Genomic DNA, 21591 nt, shown 5'->3' on the forward strand with positions numbered 1-21591 from the left:
TAGCTCCATTATCTGAATCCTTTCTGAACATGTAACAATTAAAAGATACAGGGCTACGCAAATTGACATGTTACGCGCCATTGCAACAATTAAATGTTTATGTTAATAGTTTAAGCCATGTTGGGGCCATGTGATAGAAAAGAACAAGGGTAATGGCAATAGACATAAAACCAACTGCAAATTCAAATGAAAGAGTAATGTAGAAGAACAAGTATTTATTAGCTAAAATACAAGAAGTGTATTATCAAGAATAATACCTAAAACAAACATGAGCGACTCTAAAGTTATGGAATTGAAAATAATTTAATCTCAGGTTTGTGCCGCGGGTCCGAAGGAACACCAACGTGATGGAATTTACATTGAAGCATAAAGATTGTAATAGTGACATTTACAAACATGTTTCACTGACCTTGGTTAATAGAGTAGGGCGCCAGCGAGAAATGGAAAGTTCTCACATAATTTAAAAGGTAAACTAGGCACAAACAGGGTGGCCACAGACCTGGAAAACCGGGAATTATCAGGGAATTTCACCGAACCGGGAATTATCAGGGAAATGTCAGGGAATTTCTTCATATTCTTAAAATATCAGGGAATTCCAAAAATAAAACAAAATTCGTTATTTACGATTTGTGAAGTCCCAAAGTTGTGTTTTATTATTTTTACTTGCGGCCTGTGTAACAAAAGATATGCCGACAAAGACAAACTAGATAAATAGGTATTTTTTTATTATTATTTTCGTAAATAGCCCTTGCAACACAATCATGTCGTAAACCACCCGCCTTGGTTTTTCCCCTATACTATGTAGGTGCGAAATCTGTAAAGAAAAAGCTAGCAAAGTTACAACAAAGTGTCAAAAGGGTCGGACACCCAGTACGGTCGTTATAAAATTTAAAGATCATCATTATCAACATTTTTACAAAGTGTCAATACTTACTTATTTTTGTCTGGTCTTTTCATTTGTACACAAATTGTCTTCAGGCGAAATATCATAAATTTGTAACAAGTGTATTATGTTTTGAATAGATCATTGTGGTGCAAAGAAATAATAAATGCTTTAGATGAAGAAATTCCCTTTATTTATGTATCTGTTCTAATTTTCTGGCCTAGATGAAAATCGTGTTTCAAAAATAAAATTTTGAACGATATACCAAATAAAACATATCAGGGAAAAATATAGAAACTGCCCTGGAAAACCTGGAATTATCAGGGAATTTTGACATCCGTTTTTTGTGGCCACCCTGAAATGTCCAGTATTAAAATTTTAACTAACCCGAAATCCATGCCGTCATGAGGTCACCCGTCAGAAGTCTCCCATATATGTCGGTTTCAGCTGGCCGCCCGTTGAGAACTGAGCTCTCCGTGGTTGCGGTCGAGCCATCCAGCCACAAGTTAACAACCTCTTCTTTTAATCTCCAACAATCGAGTGGCACAATCCTCCTAGTGTGGGCGTTTGTGGCCAGTCGAAGTCAAGTAACAGTTCTTGCATATATAATTGCTGGGGTGGCAAACATAACTGTTATAAAAAAACTACTCTCCTACAAAAAAGGTTTATGCATTACCTACTATATGTGAGGGAATATAAGTATTGTCCATTCATGTATCCATCCTTGTTCTTAACAGGAATGTTCGATTTCAACACCTTAGAAGCACGCCAATAAATATTTTTAGGCAAGCATTTTTTTCAAACTAATTTCTGGAACTATACTTAATCCGCTTATATTGAAAGAAGTTAACTTATGTATGCCTAACAAGTATACTCGTGGGAGATCCCATGCAGTTTTTTATACTCCGATAGCGAGGAATTCTGCCTATCAGAAATTACCAATCTATAGAGCGACTCAACTGCTTAACGATTCTGCATTGGCCATCGACATTTTTAACGTCACTTACAGACAGTTAGCAACTATCCTTTGACGCACGTCACAAAATAGTAAAACTGCCTCCATGACCTTTTATACTTACATGTTTCAAAAAAAACTAGACTCATATGCCCAAAAATATGAATCGATCATCTTACAAAATCAAGAAATTATTAAATCAATACAATTTATATCGGAACAACAGGATGATTTAAAAAAGCGCATAATTGACATTGAACAATCACAGAAAACAGTCAATACTGATATGATGGAATTAAATAAGCGTAATTCTATCCTACAAAATACCATATCCCAACAAGAAGACAAAATTGACCGACTGGAGTACCTAAACCAAATATGAAATATCGATATAAGAGGTATTCCAGAATCAAACACTGAAAATCATATTGAAACACTAAAAAAAATATCCAAAATTATTAACTATGGAGATACCGCACTACCCTTACAATCTGAAATTACGAAAATACATAGGCTAGGACCGAAACTGTCCGAGAAGAATCCCAGATCATTAATAGTGTCTTTCAATAATATTAAATCACGTGATGATTTTCTTACAAAATTAAAGCATATAAAAAATCCACTGCGACCATCACAAATAAACTAAACACAGCGGACCTAGGACTGTCACAAGAAGCCAAACGTATTTATGTGTCCGAACACCTGACACAAAAAGGAAAATATCTACTTTCGCAAACAAAAAAATTTTCAAAAGAAAACGATTATAAACACTCCTGGACGGCTTCGGGGCGTATTCTGCTGAGAAAAAAGGACACCTCCAAAATCATCACAATAAAAAATGTCCTTGATCTCGATCGACAAAAACGTCAATCACTGTGACGGTTGATAAAAGGTATTTCATTCTTTACTGTGCTACATAATAATAATAATCATTCGGCTGATATCTTTTTTTTCGCAAGTTTTTATATGTGCCGGATCTCTAGTAACAAAGTATATACAAAAAATAATGCATCTTTACTGTCTTTAGTATTTTTATCTTGTAACAGAACGATTATTGTAATAATTGCTAATCTTGCTACTTACTATTCTTACTATATTTTATCTCCTTTGTTTGAAACTCGAGTTTTTTCAGTACCCTTTAAGGAAAAATTTGTTCATTCCGTAAATATTATTTTCCTTGCAAGTTTCTCTTTGTCTCGTATCACTCTTGACAATTTAAATACTCTAAATAATGTATTCTTACCTTCTTTAGTAGATTTCTCTTGTATGAACATAATTTTTGTAATCACTGCTAATATTGTTGTTAAACATTTTCACCATATTTTACTTCTTATCATCCAAACACATTATTTTTTAACATTATTCAAGAAAAAAATAGATCATTCTGTAAATATTTTTTTCCTAACATGTTTTTGTATGATCCATACAACTATTTTCCATTTATTAACCATTCAAATTAACATATTCGTACTTTCTTGTAACAGCATAACTACTGCAAAAATTGCTAATCTATCTTGTAATTACTCTTACCATAGTTTATTAATTTTGATAAAAACTAAAGACTCTTTAATATTCTATAAGAAAACAGTAGATCATTCCATACGTATTGTCCTACTCACATGTTTTTATATGATTTACACCATCATCAATAATGTATTTACCCAAAATAATGTGTTCATACCTTCCTTAACAGATTCCTCTAGTTTTGACATAACTACTGTCACAAATTCTAATGTTTTACCCTATCTTTCGACATTCTCACCATATAAACAAATAATACCACTTTTATTAACACGAATATTTCTCACCAGTATTAATATTTGCGGTTGTTTCTTGACAACACTTAATACATTTACCTCAATACTATTTAAATCTTGGAAAGAAAGTTACTGGAAATGCTCTAACTCTGTTTTAATTACATCTTTGTTCACTAACCTTGTTCTTATCTATTCATCACACTTACCCATACTCTTCATACATGCTCGTGATACAATTAGCTGGTACTAGTCAAACGAAATGATTGATATTAATCTACAAATAGAAAACCACGGTAACGTGATTTCTCCTGAAACCAATGATGCCTCAAAGTGCATAAATATTCTAAAACCCTATAAACGATTAAAAATATTCTCAACAAACATTCGAAGCATTGATAAGAACTATAATGACCTTCTTGTAACACTTGCCGATTTGAATAATATTTTTGACATAATAATTTTAACTGAATGTTGGATCAAATCAAATTACACTCACAAAAACATTACAGGATTTACAGTTTTCAATACACAAAATAATAAGACACAGTCAGATGGAGTAATTGTCTATGTAAAATCTGAGCTGGACCCGATTATCTCTGAATTAATCATTGATAATGCCAACTGCCTTAAAATAAAAACCATCCAAACCACAATTCTTGCACTATACAGGTCACCTAAACACCAAAATATTTCATCCTTCCTTAAATCCTTAGACTTGGCCTTATTTAACTGTACACCAAATGAAGAGCTAATGGTGATCGGTGACATTAACATAGATTTACTTAAACCAAAAGCATCACAAACTCTCGACTATAAAAATCTCATGACTCAACACGGGCTTATTTCTTATATTAATGCTCCTACTAGAGTAACTGATACTAGTAACTCATGTATTGATCACATATTTCTACGAACAAAAAAAAATGCAAAGGGAATTATATATCAATCAACCATAACAGACCATTTCTCAATAGCAATTGGTCTTATGCATAATAAACCCACTACCGGAACGTCACGTAGTAATATAAAAAAGAAACACATTAATCTCGAGAAACTAACTTCTAAAATTATTTTAGAAAATTGGCTCTCCACTCTAAACTCCACAGACGTAGACATTGCTTTTAATACCTTCTCTGAAACTCTCTTGCAACATATTGAGGATGTCACTGAAGAATCCCATGTGAATAATTCAAAAAATAAAAAACTGAAACCATGGATAACAGATGGCCTAATTTTTTGTATTAAAAAACGGGACAAGCTTCACAAAAACTTACTCAATAATCCAGACATTCAAGCCCAAATATTTTATAAAAAGTACAGAAATATATGTAATAATATCATTAAAACCACAAAAGAAAACTACTACAAAGAAAAACTGTCCAGAGTCGGTAATAATAACAAACAAATTTGGAATATCGTCAAAGAAATATCTAACACTGATCACCCAGTACAACCAATCAATAAATTAAACATCAACGGCCAAGACACCTCCCTAAATGACCATCCAGACACTGTGACCAATCACATAAATGAATACTTTTGCAATATCGGTAAAAATCTAGCATCAAAGATTTTAAATAAGACATCAACCGATGAAAATGCCCTTGCCGACATTATCAATCAATGTGCCAGTGAAACAGATAATATACTCACCTTAAACCCGACCAACTACGATGAAATTTCTCAAACCATTAGACAGTTAAAGCCCTCTCATTCGTGCAATCATGACAAAATTTCCTCAACTATACTAAAAACAGTTGAACCCTTTATAATCCATCCATTAGTACATATCATAAACCTCAGTCTCACTAAAGGTGAATTCCCAAACAAACTCAAACTTGCCCTAGTTCAACCAATTTTTAAGTCCGGAAATCCTACTGACATAACAAACTACAGACCAATTTCTATATTATCATCACTATCAAAAATTATTGAAAAAATAGTAAAAAAAAGACTTATCGACCATCTTACAAAATATAACATACTCTCGCCAAACCAGTATGGCTTTAGAGAAGGACTCAATACAGATTCAGCTATTTTAGAACTAACATCACATATAACACAAGCCTTAGACAAAGGTGATAAATGTCTGGCAATATTTCTGGATTTAGCTAAGGCATTTGATACAGTATCTCATCCAATCCTTCTTGCCAAGCTCAAAAAAATCGGAATAAAGAATAAGGCATTTGATTGGTTCAAATCGTACCTCACAGACAGAAAGCAATGTGTTAAGCTACCATCGCATAAACCATCCCATTCAACTAGCATTAACTTTGGTGTGCCACAGGGCAGTGTACTCGGTCCCACACTTTTTCTCATTTATATCAATGACTTATGTAAACTATCTATTATTGATGGCAATATAATCACTTTCGCCGATGACACTGCCTTAGTACTAAAAAGTAAGACATGGGAAGAAACATTTCACAGAGCGGATCTAACATTGCAAATTATTAAACAGTGGTTGGATGATAATCTACTCACCTTAAACATAACTAAAACGAAATATATAACGTTTAGTCTTAATATTCCGAGTCAGCCTTCAATCAATCATACACTAAAAATACATTCTTGTAGAGATAACTCTAGTTGTCTGTGCAATCCACTAGAACGAGTAGATTCCATTAAATATTTGGGTGTAATAATTGACAATAAACTACGATGGGAAGATCACGTAATAAATGTTACAAACCATATACGGAAACTGGCATATATCTTCAGGTCATTACGAAATATTCTAAATAAAAATACAGTAAAAACGGTATACTTTTCTTTATGCCAATCAATTATATCTTACGGTATAATAGTCTGGGGAGGATGCTCTAACACGATATTAGATCCATTAATTAAAGCTCAAAAATTGATAATGCGGACTATTTACAAAGTACACTATATTCACCCCACGAAGGACTTATTTAACGACTTCAAAGTACTCAACATAAAATCCTTATACGTCAAAAACATATCCTCCTACTATAAATTCAAACATACGAAAAAAAATATTTTTGAATCGACCCATAATACAAGATATTCCAACAAATCGAATTATACTATTCCCCCAATAAAAACCTCAATGGCACAAAGACAATTTAACTTTCTTGCTCCAAAAATATTCAATAATTTAACGTTAGAAATAAAATCAATAGCCAAATACGACAGTTTCAGGAAAGCGCTCGGGGATTTTTTGATGTGTGATTGTTATAGTGTTAGTAGCCTATTCCAAGTACTCAGATAGAGGTGTATATATTGTTTATATGCGTGAGGATGCGTCATATGGGTGTATGTATACATGTGCTGTTATATGTATATAGGTATGTCTGCTGCTATATACACATGTGTGCTTGCATGCACACATATTAAAAATTATATATATAATTATGTACATTTTTACAATCTAATGCTAATTTACTTCTTTCTCCTTTCTAATTTCTATCTTCTACTTTTTATTACAATTTTTCCAAAATTTTAGCTTCATCTATAGTTACTAATTTCATATGTTTACACTAGATTTCATATTTCATACAAATTAATTACACTCAATTGGTCACCATGAAACAGGCAGCCGCCTAGTATGGTGATTCATTATATCTACTTTATGTAAATTTCATAATAATGTAACATGTATTAAATAAATAAAATAATAAAAAACATGTACCTAAAATTTGTAATATTCTCCGTAATATCAAATGCATAACCGTTTTATATTACGGAGAATATGAATAAATAAATAAATGAATAAGATAAACTTAGAAACCTACTTTTTTGGACATAAGGTCTACTGTTTACCGAACTACTAGTTTTATTTTGAGAGAGTTTTCTCTCTTTAACCCCTATGAGATGGTTTAAAGTTTGTAAATATCTTAAAGCCAAATTTAATATTGAAAATTATATTTGAAATAATAGACACAATTACAGTAACAAAATACGGTCATAACTTAAGCGCTTGTTATATGCCAGCGGATTTTCTCAAACTGTCAAAATCTCTTCATTTTTTTGTCGCTAGAGGGCGGTAGTTGTACATTAATGAACTTGTCAAAATACAAAGTCAAATGTGCGTTATGATCATGTCGCGCATCATCACGTACGCAATCGGAAATCGGAAATATTAAGTAAAACAAACAGCTTAGTAAAAAGGTATGACTTATTTGCAGAACCTACTATTTTGGTAAAGCATTTACTTTGACATTTTTTATAAATGTTTATCTTTTTTATTACTTGCTGTTGTTAAATCTAATTAGATTTGAACGGCTTTTGGCTTTACGAATCGCATTTCAGAAACATTTCCAATACAAAGAAAGGTTGTTTTGCACGGTATTCGGAAACTCGTGGTATAAACGGTATAACTTGTGAATGAATCTACCTTTCATTTAGTCAATTTTGGGTTATGATTTTTTTTTTGAGCTTTCGTTTTCGAGAAAATCGAAGGCGGATTTATTTGGTAGATTTAAAAATTTTATATTTGATAGAATATCTATACATATTAATAATTAGAGACCGGATTATATGCAACAAAAATAGCCCAAAATATGCATGCAAATATGCAATAAAAATAGCTAAAATATGCACGAAAATCCATAAAAAGGGTCAAAATATGCAACATGAAATAATACAGGAAGTCGTATTTTTGCATATTTTTTTTATTTTAGTAAGCTATTAGTTCTCAAGGATAACAATTATATTTTCGAAAATATCAATTATAAAATGTATTTAACAATAAAATTTAGAATTTACCTTTAAAAACGTATATGACTAAGTACTGTTCTAAATGTTCTGTAGACAAATTGTGTCTACGATCGCTAAATATATTTTTGTAAGCGGAAAAGGAACGTTCTATGTTTATTGATGTGGCTGGACAGAATTTAAATTTGGGTGCGATTTTTGAACTTATTGTTCCGGGCAAAATTTCACCTGCCCCGTTGATGAAGTTATCAATTTATAATAATAATAACATAACATTTATATAGCGCAGTTTTGTGTTGTTTCACTACAAGTGCGCTTAACTATAATAAACTTAAAATAAAATTTCCTATTGTGTTCCTTTTAAAAAAAATTAATTACATAATATGAAATAAAGAATAAACGGTTTACACAAAAGCAGAGAATAAAATTTAACAATAACAGTGCTATTTTAGTAGAGGATAACAATAAAAGACAGTGACAGTGCACGAAAAATAAGATCTTTAAAATTAAAATATTATATAAAACAGGAAAACATTAAAATATTATATAATAGGTGGACATTAAACATAAAAGTACAATAAGGAGGAAACCGAAACCAAACAATTACCGGAAAACTTCAAAACCTGGCTTTTTATAGTATATTAAAAAAGAAGCTTAGATTCATGAGAATATAAATGATTTTAAATTATTAAATATGATTTTTTGAATAATTTTGTTTTTAAAACCCGTTTAAATTCAGCCAAATTTTGTATATTGGTAAGGGCTGGGGGAAGTTTATTCCAAATGAGTAGGCCAGCTACACGAAAAGAGCGATCATAGTAAACAGCTCGATTTGACCGAGAAAGTTCGATTAAACGATTGGTAACATCTAGATCTGCTGACCTCAGAGTAAGCTGTCTATCGCTTAGGTTTTGTCGGACACATAATTCCGATATATAGGCTGGCGCCATTCCCTGCAATGCTTTGAAGGTCATTAGGCAGATCTTGAACTCTATTCTTTCAGGGCATCGAAGCCAATGAAGACGATCCCTTAGAAGCGGGGTTATACGACAATGCTTAGATTCACCAAAAATCATTCTCGCCGCAGCATTGAAAACGGACTGGATTCTGTTGAATTGTTTTTTAGGTAGGGCAGCATATGCACTATTACAATAGTCCATACGTGAGACAACGAACGAATTAATGAGTGATTTTGCTCCATCAAAGGGAAGGCATCTCCTAATTGATTTTATCTGCCTTAGATGGAAAAAGCCAGCACTTACAGTTTTTGAAATTTGCGATTCAAGAGAAAGACAATTGTCTAAAGTGAAACCTAGAAATTTTATTTCCGTAGAAGGGATTATATTTGTATTCTGAATACGGATTGGACTGGAGTCGATGAGGGCTTGTCTTCCAGGAGAAGCTATCCAAATAAATTCCGTCTTTGTCGGATTAAGTTTGAGTTTATTAACAGACATCCAACTTGAAACCGTGTCAATGAAACTAACCACCTCGTTTTTAAGGACGTCTTTTTCATCCGGGGAGCAAAACTTGAAAATCAAACGATCATCCGCGTAGCCTTGTGATTCAAAGCCAGCTGAGTGAATGAGTCGTTCGAGACGATTAGTATATAGAATGAAGAGAATGGGACCCAGTACAGAACCCTGGGGAACTCCAAATTCGATGGGAGTTTCAGGTGATGTATATTTATTGAAAGTTACTGAAGCTACTCGTCCAGACAGGTACGATGACATCCATTGGAGTACATCACCTCGAACGCCAAATTCGGTTTCAAGCACATTTAATAAAATACTATGATCTACAGTGTCAAATGCCGCACTCATATCAAGAACAGATACCAAACCCAACTTACCTGCTTCCATCCCGATGATCAAATCTGAAATTACCCGCAAAAGGACAGTTTCCGTTGAATGAAACTGTCGATAAGCAGATTGATTTTTGGCAAATAGACCGGCCGAGTTCAAGTACCCCACCAATTGTTTGGCAACGATTTTCTCAAGCAGTTTTGACAGAAATGGTAGGTTAGATATTGGCCTGTAATTATCCGTATTGTCTGTATCAAGATTTTGTTTTTTTAGAATCGGAGTAATAATTGATTTTTTGAGTGTTCCCGGTACAAGTGAATTTACTAGTGACTTCTGGATAATTGCGGTAATTATAGGCGTTATATCCGGAAGACATTTCTTTAAGAGCCAGGTAGGTATGGGGTCTTGTGTGCATTGTTTATTAAGACAAGACATCACAGCACGCGTGACATCTTCTTCCGTTACAGCTGCGAAAGTAGTGAAGTCACCAGAGAGCGGACTTGGTGCTGCGACAGGAGGCGATCCTACTACACTGAGGGCCCGAATGTTTTCAACCTTATTTCTGAAGTGTGTTGCGAGGCTGTTTGCTTCAAGGGAGGAATCAACCTTGATGTTGCTCTCTCCAGACAGAGTCTTTATGTTTTGCCAGAGCTTTCGAGGGTCCTTTTCTGACTCAATTTGGTCACACCAAAAGTTTGATTTTTTCTTCGTCACTTCTTCCTTATACACTTTTTGCTTTGCAATCCAAAGCTGCCGATTGCTGAGAGTTGGGTTCCGTCTGTAAGCCCTCTCCAATTTACGCATTTCCCTTTTCCTTTGAAGACATTCTGCATCGAACCATTTACTGCAATTTCTAATGCGGCAGATCTTTTCTGTGAAAGGAGCATTTTTATCAATTAATGCCAGTAGCGTAGAATTATAGAGAGTAACTAACTCTTCTACCTGCATTTCGCAATACTTTTCCTTATCACAGAGAGGCGAGGTTTTTAATTCGATGCAAAATGTCTCGAAGTCGAATTCTCTCCAATTTCTGGAGATAATAGATTTAAACTCCAGTTTTGGAGGATCGAAGGCAAACACGGATGTGACGAGACGATGATCCGATAGTCCAATGTCCGTAACATCTACGATTTTCGGAGGAAAACCGACCCGGGAAATTATTGCGTCAAGTGTGCCTCCTGCATCATGAGTAGGTGAGTTAACCCACTGGTCGCAGCCGAAGTCACGCAGAATTTTATTAAATTTTTTAGTCATGGGATTGGCTTTCTTTTCCAAGTGAATATTTATATCTCCCAGAATAACAACGTCGCAATTGTAATTGGAGGTGCACTCCAGGAGAGATCTAAATTCATTGAAAAAAATTGCAGTCGGTGTGCATGACCCGGGACGATAGATGGAAATTATCACGAGGGATGCACCATTAGCTGAAGCCTTGCAGCCGACAAACTCAAAAGTGGTATACACCTGACGTATTCCTATACTGTCTAAGCGAATACCATTTTGCGCTACAATTGCAACCCCCCCCGTGATTTGTAAAATTAACGTTGCTTGTGTCCGTTTTGATCGGTCTTGCAGCTTCATACACCGAGAAACCGCTTGACCGAAGTGTTTTGATGGAGTATGAGTCTGCATTCTCATGCCAAGTCTCCGATAGCGCCAAAATATGAATATCTTTGCCCCTTATCAGATCCACAATATCTTCGTGTTTATTAGCAATGGATCTCGCATTCCAAGCCGCAACATTCAGAGACTTAGGTGGACGCAAATTTCTGGTTTGAGCTAACCGCAGATTTTTCACTAATTTTACCTTCCTTCCGGCTCTACACCCTCGTTTCCTTCCCTTACGTTGGGGAAGAAGTACACCATTGTCCTTTTCATTATCACCACTATTAAAACTATTATGATTGTTTATACAGTTCGTCCAAAGTATATCTTATCATGATTTATGACCTTACTACCCATTTCGAAATGTTCCCACAAAAAAATAAAACGTAACCTTACACCGGTCATCGCTCCACCCTGGCAGAAAACATGTGGCATCCATCTGTGAACCCACACTGCACTTTTAAATACAGCTATGTCTGTTAAAAGTTTTTGAATAAAACTCTTACTTCAATATTTTAAATTGTCATATCTATTAGAATTTACACTAAACAACTATTTTGGCACAAAGGTTCAAACCCTAGGTTATTATTCAGATGTTTTCAAATTTTTCTTTGAGTTTACTCGGGAATAGCTGTGGCAACGAGGAATTCATAAGGCGAATTTCCTTCATAACCTGAATAGATGCATTCAATGCCAATCCATGAGTTTCAAGCGTTTTTATACTTGCAGGTATGTAGGCGAAATGAGTGGTAATCATAGCTAGGTTTTTTTTAATACTGGCGTCGTCAAACGATTCTTTGCACTGGAAAACTGCCAAAGCCTCTGCACTATCGAAGTCATTGATAACACCCTTGATGGCTTCAAAATGTTCATGGTAAAACATCGCAGCTTCGATCCATGTACCCCAACGTGTTATTACTGGCTCAGGAGGTAAAGGGATATTTGGCAGTTTTTCTTTGTAGGCCTTTATACGAGCAGGCGCCTTAAGAAACACTTTCTTTGCTGATGAAATCAGGTTATTTACATTCGCAAACGTGGATCTCACTTCTTCGGCGAGTCTGTGAATTCCGTGAGCAAAACACGTCACATGAATCAAATTGGGATAAAATACTTGGAGGGCTTTGCCTGCTTTGATCATATAGGGGGCAGCATCTGAGAGCAACACATACACATTTTCATCCGCAGAAGATTCAGGATATATTTTTTTTATACCCTCATTCACAAATCTGGCGATTGTAGAATGATTTGCCTTTTCAAGTTCTCTGCAGGCCGTCAGCAAGCGTAAATATGCAAGATCTCAAATTATTTGCTAAAATATGCAACTACCGCTGAAAAGGGTCTAAATATGCATTTGCATATGCAAATATGCAAATGCATATAATCCGGTCTCTATTAATAATATTGACCTCGAAAAATAAAAGAAAGTTTTTTTAAAATTTATATACAGTCAAACTTGGTTATAACGAGCACGAGGGGACCAACTAAATTTGCTCCATATAGCCGTTAATCTTTATATCCAAATAGGTTTTTTTTTAATTCGTATGTACCTACCTAAATTCCTCTACTATCAATATATTCGCAAATGTGCAGTATATTTTCAAAATACAAGTAGGTATTACCTATTAACAAAATAAATTTGAAAAATACACTCATATTACTCAAATTTATTTTCGATGATTTTTTAAAGATTTTGCTTTCATGCTTCTCAATTTCCTCTTCAAAACAATCTACGCATTATGACTATCATCACCTGGTTTAAGGCTTCAACAGAAAATTCAAAAAAACCTTAACTCTTGAATTTTTGTTATTTGTTTTTGGGGTGTTATGCCGTGTTGCGCTAACTCCTTCTTTAGCCAACGTTTCGGACAGCATTGCAGTGTCCATCATCAGGGCAGATGTGTTATAATAACACATCTGCCCTGATGATGGACACTGCAATGCTGTCCGAAACGTTGGCTAAAGAAGGAGTTAGCGCAACACGGCATAACACCCCAAAAACAAATAACAAAAATACTTTTGGCCGTGAAAATCTCAAATCATACTTAACTCTTGAAATTCGCTGTCAACCCCCCCCCCCCCTCCCTCAATGAAAACAATAAATAAAAATCCATTTGTAAGGCAAAGCGGCCCCTCTGTTGAAAAAGTTGTGCATCACTGGTATAAATTTACCCCGTGCAGGGAAGTACTCGTAACTAGGTACCTTCACAAACATATTTATTGCTTTAAAACAAAATTGACGATGAGTTGTAATACAAAAAAAGATGTAAAAAGGGAACCAACGTACGAAGCTCAAATTTCGCAGATTTTATGACAATTTTACATTGTGCCCGATGGATAGCAAATGGTTCACATAACCGACAATCTTACACAGGTAGTGCCATAAAAAATATGAATCTGTCCCTAACGGGATAGGAAATTCCCGCCCCTTTGTTTGTTACTACATACTTCCAGAATAATTTTCAACTACTTTTCAGACCCAGCGACAAAATCACGTATTCAGAAATTGTGTTGACCAAATTATTTGCTCGGTATATCAATGAATCGACCTCGTTATAACATTCAACAATTATATGAAGATAAGCCTGAACTAAAATATGGTTTTGTAATTGCTCATTATAGCCGTGAACTCACTATTGCCGTGATTGTTATAACCAAGTTCGACTGTATTTGTTAAATTATTCAGTGTTAGCTAAACAATAATCTGTTTTAACCATGGCAGTAGCTATCGTGCAAGGCATACTAGTACTGTATCAAAATATAACTAGCCATTGGAAATAATAGTTATACTCATTTAACGACCAAAGCTATTGAAAAAAATTACGTCAATGGGTTGAAATATAATACCTAAATACAAATATTATTCAACGAATCTACGATTCGACCTATTGTTTAAGATGTATTGACGCGTAATAAATATATGAAATGGTGAATCATTTAAATTTACTGAATTTAAAGTTACTGTTCTTTATACAAATAGAACGGCGACATATGCGCCTCACAATTTTTGCCTCATTTGGGTGTTTAAAATGTTACCTGGCTATTATAGACTTAGAGGCCTTGTGTTTTCTCGGTAGGGAAAAAATTGTTTCCTAAAAAACCCTTATTATTTGGAACTTTACAACACAATACATAGATAGAATATCTTTGATTTGACAAAGTGTGAATGGTTACGTGTGTATGCGCAGAAAGGTGATATAATCGTAAATTGCCTAAAAAAGTATTTTTTGTCTGTTTAATCTAAAGATAAAAAAACGGTAATAAACTTGTTTACTCCTTATATGAATACGCCTTACCATGTAAGGTCGGAATAGTGAAAAACTTGACTTGTTATCACTTAAAATTGCCGATTTTACCAAACTAAAAATGATTTGGCGTGAGATGGTAATTTTTGGTTTGATTACCAAACGCGCTCACAACTGAGTCAGAGCGACAATGAATTCTCACACACACTTGCATAAATGGCACGCAAATCAACATCGTGACGTTCGTACTAACCGTTAGGAAAAGGAACGCACAACGCACATTGAATATTGTATTTTATTCGTTTCAAAGAATATGACAGTTCAAAAAATACAATGCGACAAATTTACGTGAAAAAAGAGTATTTGTGAGTACTTAGCGTTTTTGTAGCTTCCTAAAATTATTGCAATGCTTCAAGTGAGTCGGTATTCTACTTTTAGACCCAGAAATGAAACATTTTGATGGCATTTTAGAAATATATACGCCGTGAAACAGGGAGCGATAGTTTCACCACCGTTCTCGGGGGCTTCTCTCCCGTAATTAGTAAAAGACTGTGAAATTTGTTGAAAATTTGGTGCAAGATGAAGTATTTATTTAATTGTTAATATCCACAGATATCATAACGATAATAAGAGGCCGTACTTCTATAGATGTGTGTATTATATACATATTTTAAATTTTAAATATTGTGTAAAACCGTTATTAATGCGATAATCATGGATTGAAGTTTTAAAAGTGGGTTGTATGGTGTATTAATGTTTTTATTTTTTATAGTCGAATACCTACAACAACTACAAACAAAAATAGGCAGACTGAAAAATAATAGTCCATTAATTGGTATCAAAAAATATGAAGTCTGAGAATGACATACGAAAGGTAGTATTAAGCCGTTTTAGAGAGCCGTTTTCCAGCAAATCCTCATTCTGCCTTATAACCCACTCTTAAATATATAATACATAAAACCAGTGGCGGTTCTTCACTTAGTTCAATTGGTGTTTGACCCCAAAATTATAAGACAACAATAATAATCAATTATGCACATCAAAACAACTGGCCTTATTCTTAATTTATTTAAAATGTAACGCGAAACAGCGGCGGCGGCGAGTGACGAGTAGAGACATCTGTTGTCTCTAATAGAAGCTTTCATTCACAAGTCCACACGATTCGCTCGGTCAATTTAAAGAATGTCCACTTTGGCATCTTCTGTCCCTATGCGCTCCATAGAATAAACGAGATAGCACTATATTTTTCGTTGAAGTAAAAATTAGGTACCGAAGAAAGCTTAGGGACGCTTAGCCAGTTACTCCCCTACCTTCCTCTTCCCCATCTCCTTCCTCTCCCCCACTACCTTTAGCCTCACAACATACCCCAATCGGGGATGCCATAGTCTCACTGGCTCCAGAAGATTTGGAGCAGTTGGGACTCTTGTGCAGTATTCACATAATTTAACATGATTTGAGTGAATGAATGTTACAATTTTTCGAAATGATGCTTATTTCACCTTGCAGTATTAAAAATCTTAGATGTTGTGTGATCTTTATTTATTCATTTTAACAAAAACTTACAAAGGGTTAATAACTCCATAATCCCCCAATGTGTTTATTCAAACACAAATAAAACTTGTATTTAATTATAATATTGTATGCCACAAAATTAGTTTATTTTATAACTGCTTATTGGGATTTGGTTAAATTACTCGTCAGCCTGGGAAATATAATATAAATATATTAAACACTTATTAGCAATGAGAAAAGTTTTGTTTTATGTACTTGAAAATCATAATCTGTTAAATAAAATACATACGTACCATTTTTCATATGGTATTATGTGCATAGTTGGTAGTAACTCCATATATTGTGAAAAGTAACGTTAATTCTCAGGGAAGGAAATGACCTCGCTTGTTTAGCAATCTATTATAAATAATAACAACCGACTAATTGCCTGTTGTATCTTATTTTTCTACTTCAAATTACAAGTATATTAAGGCCAAATAAATTAAGAGGTCAATAATTAACCAGTTTGTACTGGCTTACACGCTTGTGTAGATTTATTTTGTTTGTATATTTTATGATCTGTGATGTTTATGACCTCTATGGTAGAGCGGTAATCCCTTTGGTTCTGGCTCCCATTTTCTAAATCCAAACTATTTTTTTTATTAAAACACCTTTTATAACTTTCTTTAACTTTTTTAAAAACTAAAACTAACTAACTAACTAACCATCACGCCGTTTCCCCTCAGGGGTATGCAGAGAGGACGGACCGTCAAACATTCAGTCTTGGCACATACTTCTTGCCTCATTCACATTCATAAATCGTCTCATACATACTCTTCTATTATTCTGACTCTTGACATGGCCCGACTCGAGTATCTGATTCACTTGATCGTGCCATGACTTCCTCGGGCGTCCCCGACTTCTGCTATTTTTATTTATAAATAATAATAGTTTATTCCAGATTGTATGCAGGGGTAGTGCAATGCAATACATTCCATATTTTGAAATAACAAAAAAGAAATCGTACAAATAATAAGAAAAATAAATTAGACAAAATAACAATACTAATAGATAGGCACAAAAAAATGCAGAATAGAAGTGAAAAAAAATGTGTGCAAGCAGCCGTTTATGGAGGATATTTGAACATCTCCTGTCTCCAGAGGGTTATCAGGGGGGACTCCATCCAGGCAACCATGGCAGTGATGATTGTGTTATTTGATTGGCATAGTATGCGCCATAAGCTTCCCATGTGGTGGCGGAGAAGCGCTCTGAAAGAGTTCACTCGACCCTCCAGGCACATTTCTGTAGCACTGCAGTATCTTGGTAGGCGGAATAGTTAGCGATAAGCATTATTGTAAGCGACTTTTAGCCATTGGGATGCAGTGTAATCTACCCACAGTTTTGATGTGTACAGCGAAGTGGAGAATACGTTAAATAGCATCCTTTTGACGTTTGTATTGCAAAAGTGAAAACGCCTTGACAGCATACCTGCTCTAACGGATGTCGCTCTTCTTTGTCTTTCCATATCCTCGATGTCTTTCAGGTCGTCTGTGATAATATGTCCCAGATATTTGACGCTACGACTAACATCCATTTTTCTTCCGTCTTTATGACCGGACCAGTTTCCCAATATAACCATCATCTCCAGACTAGTCTGAAATAAAATAAAAAAGTGTTACAAAGGTGCTTAAAACCATCAAAAAGTCAAATTAAAATGGAATTCCACTGTGAATCAAAGGTTTCGAAATTAGGCCAAAATTTAATAGAGTTAATCTACATTGAATTTTGTTATGATTATAGATTTTCATGGCCAAAAGTATTATTTTGATAAATTTTTGGGTTATTACGTGTTGCACTTTCTCCTTCTTTAGCCAACGTTTCGGACAGTGTTATAGTGCCCATCATCAGGGCAGAAGACCTCCCATCTGACACTGTAATTCTGTCCGAAATGTTGACTAAAAGAAGGAGGAAGTTCAACACGGCAATAAACCAAAATTAATCTCGATGTTATACAGAATTTTCTTTTAAATCTACTCTTTTCAGAGTGGAAGATGTCCCCAGTATTGCCCTGGTGAGAGAGCATTACTTTAAATGACTTGCCGTATGTAGGGACCATATCTGAAAAGCCTAATTACCCCCTTTCTACTTCCTTCATTCCACAAAATTTAAAAAAAACTCTTGTTACAGGACGACCTCATTGACGATGTACAGTCCTTCGTGGCCGCCGCCGAGGTGCTGAAGGAGAGAGGCGCCTACAAGATCTACGTGCTCGCGACGCACGGCCTTCTATCCTCCGACGCGCCGCGCCTTATCGAGGACTCCGCCATCGACGAGGTGGTGGTCACCAACACCGTTCCGCACGAACTGCAGAAGATGCAATGCCACAAGATCAAAACCGTGGACATCTCCATTCTTCTCAGCGAAGCTATCCGCCGTATCCACAACAAGGAATCAATGTCCTATCTCTTCAAGAACGTCACCCTCGAAGATTAAAAGTAACAACTAATTATTAGTACATGAATATTGTAATATTATATTATATTGATGCCATGTATTATTGTTTTGTTATTCCGAATTGTGTGGATATTTTTTCATAACATCAGAAACCAGAATTTTTTTTTAATATTATTTGATAATACAATTATTATGATAGTTGGTATCTTGTTAAATTCTAAAATATATATTTAATTACTCACAAACATTCAGGAAACTTCATATTTACTTTTGTGGTAAATCAATTGCTTTAGTTTTTATCACTTTTGTTATTTTCATCTGCAGGTTTTTTTTGTTGCTTTTCTTTGAATCTCGTCTTAAATTAAACTTAGGTTTTGTCAATGATTTTAATGTATCAATTTATTATCTTTTGAGATGTTTGCCTTATGATATTTTTGCATCGAACAGACATGATTAATTTTAGACCTGAAAAACAATGAAAAACTTCCCCTATGATATAAATACCACAAAATTCTTTTACTGTCGATCTTATTTTAAGTTTGGGTTATTATTTTAGCGTAATGTGTTGTTTCCACATAAGTATAAGAATATTACTCCTTTGAATTAAATAAACATCCATACTCAATGTAATTATTCACTTTGAACAACTTAACCTTACCTTACCCAAGCGGCTGTCGCACATGTGATCCATCGGCGGCTTCTCCCGTTCGCAAGTGTCGCATATGTGATACATGAAGTGGTCAATAAAGATGTACATTGTGTCAAAACGTGAGATTGTGTTGAAAAGGTCAGCATTGTAAAGGTTAATAATATCTAGAATAATTCTTTGAAGTTGGTGTTACTGTTCATTGGATTTAAAGACATATTTTATAAAAGCTATATATTTGAATATCTATTTTTATACTTAATATCTTATTGTTTAACCTTTGCACTGTTGATTACTATGTATGTAGCGGAATTTCATAATTTTATATAACATTCTTTATAATGTAATAAATATTATAATTGAAAGGAATAACTCTCATTTTTTTAATCGTAATTCTTGTGAAGATCCAAGTAAAAATTATTGTGTACACTTTTTTGTTTTTTTTTTTTTTTTTAAATTTTGATCTTTGAAAAGAGTCACAGGTACTCAGATAAAAATCTTTTAATTTTGTTTATCAAATATGGTTTTTAAATTGTATAAGCTTTGTTATTTTACTGCTGTTTCTCCTATTATGAATAATAAAGAAAGGCGAAGTAGTTGCATAATAATATAAGATGGATTTTTTATTATTGTTTGTAAATCTTTTGACAGGGTCCCCTGTTCTAGAAATCACCGCTAACACCAGCGCTTCTACATACAAGGAACTCCAGTGAAAAATATTATTTATTTACAGTACAAGTATTTACATACCTTTAAATACAGAATAAAACCTTTTGGCTTAAAAAAAACATTCACGTAGACCAATAAATATGAAAATACATAATATAAAATTATGTATGTATAGTAAAGCTCATTTTTTATTTGATGTTTGAAATCATGTTGCGTGTTTCAGAAAGCGTTTTAAGTGTTTTAATTTTTTATTCTTATTATATTGTCGTATCAGAGGTACAGTCTCAAGGAGGAAATCCATAATTGATTTTATTTTGGCTATACTACAGTTGTACAAACTGATAAAATATAAACTGTCGATTTGCCGAAAAAATATAACCTCAAAAATGCAGGTTGGTACAAAGGAATACGGAATAATTGAATGCTATGGTTGTGTTTTTACACTGCAAAAATAATAGTGACGAGATGCTGACATTTTACAATGTGTTCTTCAAGCTGTTAGACCCCTAATCCAACTTGTGAACACTGTTGGCTGGTTGGTGCCAAGATCCTTTGATGTGTGCACAAAAAACTGACAATAATCAGGTTGGCCGTCTGACGTGTGCTACGGCCAATATACACCAAGTGGTCCGGTACACTAGCCAATGTGCTGGCCCAACGTGTACTGGGAGCATTAAGAGTAACAATAAAAAACGTCTCTAATTTGGCACACAAAATCAAGACCAAGGAACGATCTCTTTCACTTTTCACTAGGTAAATCATATTATTTTTTGGTAATTCTAAGATAATTTCCTCAAACTTATGTTTGTAGATACGATTCGAAATAAAGTTGATAAAATGTCATCAGTACGGTCAGTAGCGAATAGTAGAAAAAGTAAGGGTCAATCCAATTTTAGAGAAATGGGAGTGCGTGCTGCCAACGAGTCTGACTGCTGAGTTTCAGCTCGATCGGATGTCGGGAAGTGAGTTAATTTCCATTTTCATTTTGTTCATTCATTCATGAAAATTAAATAGATATATTTAAAAAGCAAGGTGACGAAAATGTTTTTAATTCATTTATTATAAAAAATGACAAACGCACAATAAAAAACGCATGAGGATTTGGAACTTTGATTGACTAAAATTAAGCTTTAATGCAATATCTTCCATCTCCCCCCAGGCGTAAATAGTTGACTTTCATAGTTCAGTTGAATCGAAGTGCTATTTTTTTTAAATATATTCTATTATGCATTATTAGCTGTCCTAAAAGGTTACCGAATTTTCTAGCAAGGGAAGGGTTAAGTTCACGTTGGAAAGATTATTTGAATTTGTGCTTTTGGTTTTTTTTTATTTTCCACGTGTCTTTTGTTAGTAGGGAAGACACGAATAAAGGTAAGTAGATCTCGCTCTCGAGAAATATGCGAA

The 21591-nt window shown here is 34.3% G+C and overlaps 1 protein-coding gene across 5 annotated transcripts in view; it reads left to right on the plus strand.

Moving 5' to 3' along the window:
- LOC149419044 (phosphoribosyl pyrophosphate synthase-associated protein 2) overlaps positions 1-20087 on the plus strand; it is a 36427-nt gene extending 16340 nt beyond the window's left edge. For 2 of the 5 annotated variants that reach the window (XM_089638084.1, XM_089638083.1), the window contains exon 7: positions 18606-20084. In XM_089638084.1, the coding sequence (XP_089494210.1) occupies positions 18606-18911 (306 nt within the window). In that variant the 3' untranslated portion in view covers positions 18912-20084. Of the gene's footprint in view, positions 1-18605 lie in introns of all 5 variants that reach the window. The other 3 variants (XM_089638085.1, XM_089638086.1, XM_089638082.1) reach the window with 2 other exon arrangements.
- The last annotated feature ends 1504 nt before the right edge of the window (positions 20088-21591 follow it).

Source organism: Hesperophylax consimilis, chromosome 12, assembly GCF_061612785.1.
Source record: "Hesperophylax consimilis isolate HC1 chromosome 12, BYU_Hcon_1.0, whole genome shotgun sequence".
Classification (NCBI taxonomy): domain Eukaryota; kingdom Metazoa; phylum Arthropoda; class Insecta; order Trichoptera; family Limnephilidae; genus Hesperophylax; species Hesperophylax consimilis.